The 11,514-nt window shown below is 39.9% G+C and overlaps 1 protein-coding gene across 1 annotated transcript; it reads right to left on the minus strand.

Annotated features, from left to right (window-relative positions):
- Window positions 1-2,566: 2,566 nt before the first annotated feature.
- On the minus strand, window positions 2,567-11,265 carry LOC134020677 (mucin-5B-like). The gene is made up of 25 exons (XM_062460840.1): window positions 11,132-11,265; window positions 10,720-10,981; window positions 10,493-10,607; window positions 10,170-10,260; window positions 9,985-10,091; window positions 9,660-9,873; window positions 9,369-9,494; window positions 8,851-8,968; window positions 8,614-8,752; window positions 8,389-8,496; window positions 8,210-8,276; window positions 7,951-8,088; window positions 7,674-7,838; window positions 7,475-7,569; window positions 7,239-7,365; window positions 6,671-6,926; window positions 6,403-6,452; window positions 6,206-6,303; window positions 5,943-6,094; window positions 5,713-5,851; window positions 5,236-5,343; window positions 4,951-5,130; window positions 4,624-4,863; window positions 4,219-4,274; window positions 2,567-2,735 (listed from the first exon to the last, which is right to left on the minus strand). Exons 1-25 carry the CDS (start codon window positions 11,193-11,195, stop codon window positions 2,567-2,569), a joined length of 3,384 nt encoding a protein of 1,127 aa, XP_062316824.1. The 5' UTR covers window positions 11,196-11,265.
- Window positions 11,266-11,514: the final 249 nt, after the last annotated feature.

The raw sequence follows: 11,514 nt of genomic DNA on the forward strand, positions 1-11,514 counted from the left end.
AGTTGTTGTTGGCACAGTTGTAGATGTTAAGGTTGTTGATGTCCCGAGTGTTGTCTGAGTCGTTGTAACTGTCGGAGTTGTAACTGCTGATGTAATTAGGCTTGTCTCGCTGGGTGTTGTTGCAGTTGATGTGCTGGTAATGGTCGTGGGCAGAATGGATGTAGTTGATGGAACTGGAGTTGTTGTTGGCACAGTTGTAGATGTTAAGGTTGTTGATGTCCCGAGTGTTGTCTGAGTCGTTGTAACTGTCGGAGTTGTAACTGCTGATGTAATTAGGGTTGTGTTGCTGGGTGTTGTTGCAGTTGATGTGCTGGTAATGGTCGTGGGCAGAATGGATGTAGTTGATGGAACTGGAGTTGTTGTTGGCACAGTTGTAGATGTTAAGGTTGTTGATGTCCCGAGTGTTGTCTGAGTAGTTGTAACTGTCGGAGTTGTAACTGCTGATGTAATTAGGGTTGTGTTGCTGGGTGTTGTTGCAGTTGATGTGCTGGTAATGGTCGTGGGCAGAATGGATGTAGTTGATGGAACTGGAGTTGTTGTTGGCACAGTTGTAGATGTTAAGGTTGTTGATGTCCCGAGTGTTGTCTGAGTAGTTGTAACTGTCGGAGTTGTAACTGCTGATGTAATTAGGGTTGTGTTGCTGGGTGTTGTTGCAGTTGATGTGCTGGTAATGGTCGTGGGCAGAATGGATGTAGTTGATGGAACTGGAGTTGTTGTTGGCACAGTTGTAGATGTTAAGGTTGTTGATGTCCCGAGTGTTGTCTGAGTAGTTGTAACTGTCGGAGTTGTAACTGCTGATGTAATTAGGGTTGTGTTGCTGGGTGTTGTTGATGTGCTGCTAATGGTCGTGGGCAGAATGGATGTAGTTGATGGAACTGGAGTTGTTGTTGGCACAGTTGTAGATGTTAAGGTTGTTGATGTCCCGAGTGTTGTCTGAGTAGTTGTAACTGTTGATGTTTCACAATATTTGTCATCATGGTCGCAACATTTGACTCTTATCTCATAATTGTAACAAATCGGAGGAAATTGATCCTCATTCTTGCAATTTAGTCCAACCAGAAGACTGCACTCAACCTTCTGACCTAATTCTGCCAGGGACAAATGTTTTTGTTCTTTTGCTCTACATTCTATAGCCACTGGTTGCATGCATATTACTCCAGAGTCCTTTATCTGCGTAATATTTTCATAATCTCCACTTGCACCTTCTGAAGGATAACTTTTGTCAATCCAATCAGACCATTTACACAAAGTGCATGGTGTTCGAGTGGTACTATTATATGTTGACACTGCAGTTGTAATTAGGCTTGTCTCTCTGGGTGTTGTTGCAGTTGATGTGCTGGTAATGGTCGTGGGCAGAATGGATGTAGTTGATGGAACTGAAGTTGTTGTTGGCTCAGTTGTAGATGTTAAGGTTGTTGATGTCCCGAGTGTTGTCTGAGTAGTTGTAACTGTCGGAGTTGTAACTGCTGATGTAATTAGGGTTGTGTTGCTGGGTGTTGTTGCAGTTGATGTGCTGGTAATGGTCGTGGGCAGAATGGATGTAGTTGATGGAACTGGAGTTGTTGTTGGCACAGTTGTAGATGTTAAGGTTGTTGATGTCCCGAGTGTTGTCTGAGTAGTTGTAACTGTTGATGTTTCACAATATTTGTCATCATGGTCGCAACATTTGACTCTTATCTCATAATTGTAACAAATCGGAGGAAATTGATCCTCATTCTTGCAATTTAGTCCAACCAGAAGACTGCACTCAACCTTCTGACCTAATTCTGCCAGGGACAAATGTTTTTGTTCTTTTGCTCTACATTCTATAGCCACTGGTTGCATGCATATTACTCCAGAGTCCTTTATCTGCGTAATATTTTCATAATCTCCACTTGCACCTTCCGAAGGATAACTTTTGTCAATCCAATCAGACCATTTACACAAAGTGCATGGTGTTCGAGTGGTACTATTATATGTTGACACTGCAGTTGTAATTAGGCTTGTCTCTCTGGGTGTTGTTGCAGTTGATGTGCTGGTAATGGTCGTGGGCAGAATGGATGTAGTTGATGGAACTGGAGTTGTTGGCTCAGTTGTAGATGTTAAGGTTGTTGATGTCCCCAGTGTTGTCTGAGTAGTTGTAACTGTTGATGTGGGTGTTTCACAATATTTGTCATCATGCTCGCAACATTTGACTCTTATCTCATAATTGTAACAAATCGGAGGCAGTTGATCCTCATTCTTGCAAAATAGTCCAACCAGAGGACTGCACTCAACCTTCTGACCTAAGTCTGCCAGGGAGGTATTTTTATGTTCTTTTGCTCTACATTCTATATCCACTGGTAGACTGCATATTTCTACTCCAGAATCCATTATCTGCTTAATAATTTCATATTCTCCTCCACTTGCCCCCTTCGAAGGATAACTATTGTCAATCCATTCAGACCATTTACACAAACTGCATGGTGTGCGAGTGGTACTCCTATATGTTGACACTGCAGTTGTAATTAGGGTTGTGTTGCTGTGTGTTGCTGCAGTTGATGTGCTGGTAATGGTCGTGGGTAGAACGAATGTAGTTGATGGAACTCTAGTTGTTGTTGGCACAGTTGTAGATGTTAAGGTGGTTGTTGTCTCGAGTGTTGTCTGAGCAGTTGTAACTGTCGGAGTTGTAACTGTCGGAGTTGTAACTGTCCGAGTTGTAACTGTCGGAGTTGTTACTGCTGATGTATGTACCGTCGGCTGTGTTCCTGTTTCTCCTGAAGAAGCAATGTCAGAACATTAAGATCCTAATCAAAGGAAACTCAACTTCCCCATGCATAAATGGTTAATATATAAGGTCGATGTTTTGTACTTTACTGCATTTTTAAGGTTAGCCACAGTACTCACCAGTGGTGGAAAATATAAACACTGTTGTAGTTGGTGTTGCTGTAGAAGTTGAGGTGGAACAGGGTTCCATTGACCGTACAATAGTGCCATTGTTTTGACAAACAGCAGTGATGCAAGTTTCACTTCCATCAGATGTGTGATAGATCGTATCTCCGTCATCGTATGATGTTCCTTTATATAGACAATGACAAGCTGCCAAAAAACAATATGTTATTCGCTACTGTAATTCAGTTTTATAGTATTTAACTATGTTTGGGACGTAACTTTCTTGATTTATATAGCATATGTCATAAGTGATTACCTGTACTGTTGTAGGTGCAGGTGGCCTCAGTTGATGAGCAATTACTGCAGAATGGAAAATGCATATTGCATATCATGTGTACATATATTAGGCAAAACCATTTCTAATAATTAATGTAAAATCCTTAAGGTAGATAGATAAATAGTTCTGCTCTTTAATGACATTATTATTATGCTTATTATGCGTCTTAGCATCATGCTGATCATTACCATTGTTGTTTTGCATGGTTAAAAAACTAATAAGAACGACCGTATATAACAAACAGTTTGGTTTGGTTTGAATTATATGACACTCTTGCACAATAATATTACATGTAGGCATGATAAGAAGTGACATACCATGTCTGACAGTTTCTTTCTGCAGGCATAGGCTGTCCCTCGTTGTAATGGTTGCCGTCTTCATCATAGCAGCCACAATCTTTCTCTGTCACACACGTCATTGTAGTTTCATCAAGATAAGGCTCAGCCAAGGGACATTTGGGGTAGCAACCTTGAAAAGTAAGGAAAATGCTATACTTAAATCTGTTACAGAATAGGTACATGTCATGTCAATACAAAACAGGTATTAATGTTACCTTCCAGTTTTGGAATCTGTTCAGAGCATTTTCCTGAAGGATTCCTGCAGGTCCTCATACAAGGTGACCCACATGGCTCATAATGCCATTCACACTCATCAGAAGGGTTGTAAAAATCGCAGAACAGAGCTGGTAATAAAAGAATATACTGATTAATTGAAAGGCTATGTGTGCCAACCATTGATCTCTAGACAGAACTCAAAAGGTCTCATCTTAGATTGAACATTACAGGGCCCTATCTACTCCTACTCACGGCAGATTTTGGGCGTTCTCCATCTGATGCAGGTCCGAGCCTCGTTACACGCTGCAGCGTAGGCGGCAACAGCTGCACAGAAACATTCACAGTCTCCTCCTGTGTCACATGCACAGGAGTCTCTCTTGCAGGCCTTGTAGTACTCTGTAGGATTCACCTTTACAAAACATGACAGAATGAGTATCTCTCGCAGGCCTTGTAGTACTCTGTAGGATTCACCTTTACAAAACATGACAGAATGAGTATCTCTCGCAGGCCTTGTAGTACTCTGTAGGATTCACCTTTACAAAACATGACAGAAGCGATGGTGCATCAAGTTAACAGAAGTCTTATTATGGAAAATGGTTCTCCATACAGACCGATTTTTACCAAAACAAGAAATGTTACCAAAAAGGTAGCCTTAACTCTATTCTTATACAGATGTATGGAGGGCAGAGAGGTTTAGGTTGTATGGCATATTTCTTGAAACCCAAATACCCTAACTCTGTTCTGCTAATGTTTTTTGTGTGTTTGTGTTGTACACAAACTTAACACTTGCACCCACTTTAGTTAAACACATACGTGTGAATGTATGCAACACTACATGAAGGATACCTTTTCACGTCATGATATTAGGTTTTGTCTGCTTACCTGTGAGTGGCAGGGTTTAAATACATCACTATTAATGATGCTGCAGTGTTTCAAAGCCCAAGCCTTTCGATGTGGTTGTGAAGTACAAGGGTCTTTTACAGTAACTGCATTAGGGCAACTTTGAGACACTTTCCAGCTGTTTCCAAACTCAACAGGGTCCACCACCACCGCTTGATTTCTGGTTGTGAAGTCATTTTTTGCATTTCCATCATAGTTTCCACACAGACCACAGACTTTTCCCTGGAGAGAAATTGTGAATAAGAAATTATTTAATATAGCACAAGTTCATGCTAGTTGAAGACTACAGTGACATCTGTCATGACTCACCTTGAATGTGGGGGCAATTTTAATGAACAGAGTTGTCTTCTTGTCCCATATGAGGATCAGTCCATTGCTAATTTCAACAACCAAGAATAAACCAATAGTGTGGACCTTATAGGAAACATCTGTTCCACTGTTTTGTTTGAGGACTTGAATATTTTCCTCTGAGAAAAATAACTCTTTGTTCTAAAAGAAACAATTGCAAATGTTCAGTTGAATACAACAAATAACTGTATACGTTTGTATCATATAATGTCCGTATTCTTTTGGTTAAATGTGTTTCCAGCTTACCCCTAAGAAGAGCTTGATAGCGGTGGAACAGGTTGTACCAGTGGTTCCGCAAGGTATGTTCTGTGTAGTCACGCTAAAGGTTCCGTTTGCATTGTTGCTGCACATGTCCTGGAACAGGTAAATATACATTTTGGAGATGAGCAAAATTAGGTTCCAAATTTCAATTCTTATTGATATTGGTATAATAAAAAAATAAAAAAATGTACCTATGACATAAACCATTCCAGTATTTTAAAGCTCTCAACAGGCCATAGTATTTGTGTATGTTAGTATGTTATAATATCACAGCTAATGGGTGTTGTTTGGCCTTTCGACCTGGGGCGAAGCTGTGTTTTCATAAATAAATAATAATGTTCAAAATACATGTACAAAATAAACTGAACTTGAGGACATTTAGTCATTTGGAAGTAGATGTTCAATCAGATTACTTGATTTGAGCAACATGTTTGATAAACAACATTATAGCCATTGCCCTACCTGTAGAAGTGTATATTCACAATTGCCATCGTAAGAGAAACTCCTGCCATCGAAAGTGATGTAATGTCCATCCCCATAAATGGAACAGGTCGCGCTACACTCATTTTTCGAACATTGCCAGTTTCTTCCCATGCAAACACTTTAAAATCAAAAACAAAAAGCAGCATTAGCAATGTCATGCCAGAGATGTGTAAGTGGCGTATAACCTAATCTATTGTAAATTGCAGTACCAGACATTGCAGTCCTCTTGGATTACGTTTCCAGGCTGATAAACGACCCCGTTGTGTGAACAGGGACAGTGTTCCTCCTCAGTGCAGCCACCGTTACCGTCAGACAACAGGCCTTCAGGACACACACAGCCTGAGATGCATTCTTTACTGACCTATAAAACAGAATGACCATTTCATTTGTAAATGGAAAAAAATCTACCTGGAGATTAGAATACTGAATGTTGTAATACTGCAGCCATTGCAGCAGTTTTTGAAAGACATACACATTCTGTTTGTGTTTGACAGCTCTCCTGGCATTCTGAGCCCTTTTCATTGATTCTAGACCTTGTGCAGTTGAAGAACACCTTTGGTTTGCTGCATGCTGAAGGGAATAATAGTTAGATTTCTTGGATTAAACATAGGCTGACATCTGATTTTTCAAATTTAACACACATAGGAGGGGTAGGGTGGTAGTACATACATATTTGTTTTGTTGTTCCTGTACAGCTTAATTTACCATTGTGACAAAAGCTTGGTAAACAAAAAGGACAAGAAGACATGTTACATTTTCACCACAATAACCTGCACATTAGGAGAGACTTCACAAAGTGAAAACAATTTTAGGATTAGGGAATTACAAGATTTAAACACAGATTCACGTATGCGACAGGTAGGTCCAGTCCTTTTTCATATACATATCCCAATCAAGTGAACACACAAATGTTTTGGATGAACATGAGTCAACTCACCAAGTAGCCTCATAAGTATCGAGTCTCTGCCCAGGGGACAGTGTTTTTTCTCTATAGTAGCAGGGGCACTCTGAGGCAGGGACACAATTTCCCTTTTCGTTTAAATAAGTTCCTTCGGCACAGCCACACCCATCCACAGGCACAAAGTCTACCTCACATGCTGCATCGGTTTGGCTGAGTGATCGACAGGTGCGACCGCAGCTTGTCATGCTGTAGTCATATACCATAGTTCCCGGGCAGTGTGATGTGTAACCACCTAATGAGTGAAGTGTATTATTAAATATTTTGGTTCTGTAAATCAAAGTTTTGTACTACATTTACATTTAGTCATTTAGCAGGCACTCTTATCCAGAGCGACTTGCAGTAAGTACAGGGACATTCCCCCGAGGCAAGTAGGGTGAATTGCCTTGCCCAAGGACACCGTCATTTTGCACGGCCGGGAATCGAACTGGCAACCTTCAGATTACTAGCCCGATTCCCTCACCGCTCAGCCACCTGACTCCCCTACGTGAAACTATGAAAACATAAACAATGAAATAAGATAATATCCGTTTGAGGTGGAACTCACCACAGGTGGTGTTTCTCCATCCTTGTAGGATGACACCGGCCGCAGCACACGCATGGACATAGGAGGAGACCGCTGCACACATGCAGTCCTCACTCTTTTCACAGGTACAGCTGTCGTACATGCAGTACTTTGAAGAAGTAAAGAAACCGTTGTAGACACACACACACTTACACCGGTGCAGATTTTGATATGAATCTGTAAAAAATCTTTCAGAATTTTAAAATACTAGGACTTACTTCCTCATAACTCTCTGGATTTACTTGAGAATGACATTCAGAGAATATTCCGTTTTTTTTTGACAGCATGGAACACCAGTGTTTGGCATACTTTTCTGTAACAAAATTAGGACACAGAAAAATTTGTTATTTGATGTATTGGCAGAGAGTGGCCCGAGTATTAAGGGACAGTTTTTTGTTATACAGAGGCTTAAACTACCTTTTTCAGAACTCATGGTGCAAGGAATATGAAACACATTGGTCACATCAGGGCAGCTTGTTTCGGTCTTCCAAGTGTTAGCAAAAGTCACAGCAGTCCCCTCAATCATTCCATGTATTATTTTGAAATCATCGGCCTCAACGTCATTAAAATCTCCACAAAGGCCTAAATTAAGTGTAAAAAAAAAAAGAGAAAATATAATGTTATGTCCAATACATAATATTATGCATTCTGTATATTATGTAACATTTTATTTTATCTAAATGAAAAAACATACCCTTCATTTTCCCTTTGTGGGAAACATCAGCTGTGATATAGACCTGCATCAATGGTACTAATTGAACCTTAAAACGAAGCCCATAGTTTGTCTGCACGACAATGTAGAATGTAGAGGGCTTGAAGATTGTTAAATTAGCTGTGAAAAAAAGTTTGACTTCAGATTACTTGTCACTAAAATACAATATAAGACAGAAAGTTCCTGTAAATCAGTAGTACTCAAAAATACCCAGCTTGATTACATAATTGAAGCAACTCACCTATCCAAAGAGGCATTGGAGAAAAAACTTTATTGACAAAGACTCCACTTTCTTCAATCAAAACCGTCTGCAATTAATGAATGAACTGAAATTGTCACTTCAATCACCCAACGTATGCTAACATACAGGTGCTGATAACATACTGAACATACAGGTGCTGATGGACGGAATATTCTTACCATATCCCCTTGTGTAACCAAAGTTACTGACTTCAGGCAAGTTTCAATGTTAGACTTTCCACATTTTACTATGTCACCAAGGACGGTGAAATCCTGGCCCTTGGTTTGCTAAGTACAAGGTTGAGGGGTGATACGTAAAAATTCTGATAAAAATATCATGCCTCAGTATGATGCTGAATAAAAATATAGTACAAGCATATTTCTGCATTTGTTTGTGTCCCTTACCTTTGACAGAACATAAGAGCAGTCTCCATGAAAAGTGTAGTCTTTGCCATCATAGGTGGTGATGTGAGAACCTCCCTTTATAGAGCAGGTGCCTGGACAGTCCAGATATTCACGACTCCACTTGCCGTTAGCGCAGGTACTAGCAGAGACATTCAATCAATTTAGTCTGCCAATCTAATGCAAGTGCTCACACAATGTATTACTGCAAATACTTATTGAAAATGTGATAATTATTACAATTTTTGGCAAGTTCTTGAGTAGGATTCTCCAGGACTGTAAGACTTTCCATTGTGGAGGCAGGAGCACAGGTTTACAGGAACACAGCCATGCTGAGTAATATCATCATAGACCGTTCCTTTGAGAAACAATGAATGAATCAGTTCTCGGATATGTTACAATGGCTTTGACTGTTAGAAAATGCAATCTGGTACAACAAGTACTGTGTATATTTAATCTCATTTATTTAATCTCATGTTATACTTAAGTACAAGGGGCCGGATGCACAAAACACCCCTTAAGTAAATCCCTTAGCTAAGGAGAAATGTACCCCTAAGTGTCATAATTAAGGAAAAAAGTTAAGGTGTTTTGTGCAACCGTCATATGAACATTTGTAATATTTAGCGTATGGTGTTGAATGTGTCAAGCAGCTCACTTTTTAAGATCTACCGTGATATATGAAGTACTGTCCACTATACAGTAATTCAGTGTATTAAATATATTACTGTTTAAAGTATTTAAGGAAGGAAGGAATTTACCAGCAGGACAAAAGCAGCCATCAATGCAATGGTCTTCACACAAGTTGTGTCTGTGTTGGTTACTGCAGGTGTCAGTGCAGGCATTGCCACATTCCTGGTACTCCAAGTTCAGAGGACATTTTTTTGCTGTTGAACACAGAGATAATGTAAAGATGTAATGTATACTGTATCATATGTCATTGTGTGTAAATATCTGCAGATTAGCCTACAATCATTTAGCAAATTTAACAGGCATTAAGTAATATTTGGAGTATTAACAGTATACACATAGAAAAGGGATCCTGTTCTTACGGCAGAGCTGTGCAGTCTTCCAGTTTGGGGGTTTTCCCCCTGTATGGGCACACTGGCGGGAGTACTCGGACATGGTTAGACACTGACAAGAGACATTTCTACTGGTACAGTAGCACAAATCCATCTCACAGGCCTTGATAAAGGACTTTGTGTCTATCACGTCTTTGCAGCTGTTGAAGGCAGGATCCGACAGCAGGTGCTCGCATTGTCCTGTCTGCAAAATAAGTCAAGGTGGGACATATTCAAAATACTGGAACTATTCCTAGATGGAAGTCAATGACTGAGATTCCGTTACATCAGCTCAAGCCAGCACAATTCTAAGCACCTGATTTTCACATTTAAGTTGAGACAGAGGAGAGTCTTCCTTGCAGGTTTCCTTGAAGCTGTCTGTGTTCCACTTTTTACCATAAAATTCAAGGTTTGGACGGTTATCTGTAAAGGAAAACTTTACGTTTATTATTAACACTTGATAATGACACTTTTCTCTGGCTTGATTTCAGTGTTTTTTACCATTGTCTGGGACCATTTCATTGGTTTGAACCCCATTGAAGTCACCACACAGTCCACAAGTCTGATTCCTGAATTTGGTGTTCATTTCAACCTGATAACAAATGGAGGAAAGGGTTTTAACTCACATTTTGTATAGGAATGTAAAAAAACATGTAAAAAACATGTAAAAAAAAAAGAAGTACATTCATTACTTGACTAAGCCATTTAAGATCAAATATCACCCTCCATCCTTGCTAAAACATGGTTTAATAACCCTTTGAGAGATTAATTGTACCCCCTTGTGGCACACTCTCAGGGCAGTGGGGCATCATAGGCAAACCTACCCAGAGGGCATCATCTTCATTCCACATGACGACAAAACCTAACTTTGCCGTGATCTTGATGTAAGATTGTGCCTTGACAATCAACAGTCCAGACTGACTAAATGGAATGGTGACTCTAGTGAAAGATCAGAAAAACAATTGATGAGTGGAACCAACATAATAAGTTAATAATACGTTTCATTGGATATCATTCCTCTCTTTATTTGAACAGACCATTTCACACTTACCTTTTCGCATCCACACTGACTGAGTTGTTGGACAGCTCCACCAATGTCCCTTCCAGCTTAATGGTGACCTTTTTAATGATGGGATGATCATTTACTTCACCACGCTGTAGCTGGATGTAGAACTCCTCATAATCGCCCTTACACAGGGATGTCAGGACATAGTTACAAGAGGAGGGAAGCTGGAAGAAATCTCCATCAAAGGTCTTGAAGTGGTAGTACCCCCATGTGCTGCATACATGTCCACTGTCAGAGGAGAGAACTCCTAAAAAATAAAAATAAAAACATATTTCCTAAACGTGTCTATTCGAGGATACAATCACAGATCATCCTTTCAACACTTTTTTACATTGTACAACAGAGCTGGGTAATGCTTTTAATTCAAATCCATGCATATGTCATTGAGCACACCAACCTTTCTGTGCAGCATATAATCCAAAACAGAGAGCAAGCCATGGTTTCATCCATCTAAGAGCCATCCTTATGATGTCTGATGCCCCAAGACTGATGAATAGACTTGCTATTCTTAGTGGAATATATACTGTCACCCAGACATCCTTGTCATACCTGTTTTTTTATTTACCAAGTCTTCATCTGATGCAATTAACATATGGGTTAACCCCCCATGGCATGCTTGATGTAGATGATAGGATCCAGATGGATCATGATAGGCTATTCTATTGTGGCAGAAGTTTACTCTCAGTGATAATCTTTGTGTACCTTAAGAAGAAACAGATGAACTACCTGTGCAATTGAATTGGAGCGAATGTGGTTTAATGCTTGTGGTTCACCACATTT

This window comes from Osmerus eperlanus, chromosome 5, assembly GCF_963692335.1.
Source record: "Osmerus eperlanus chromosome 5, fOsmEpe2.1, whole genome shotgun sequence".
Taxonomy (NCBI): Eukaryota; Metazoa; Chordata; class Actinopteri; order Osmeriformes; family Osmeridae; genus Osmerus; species Osmerus eperlanus.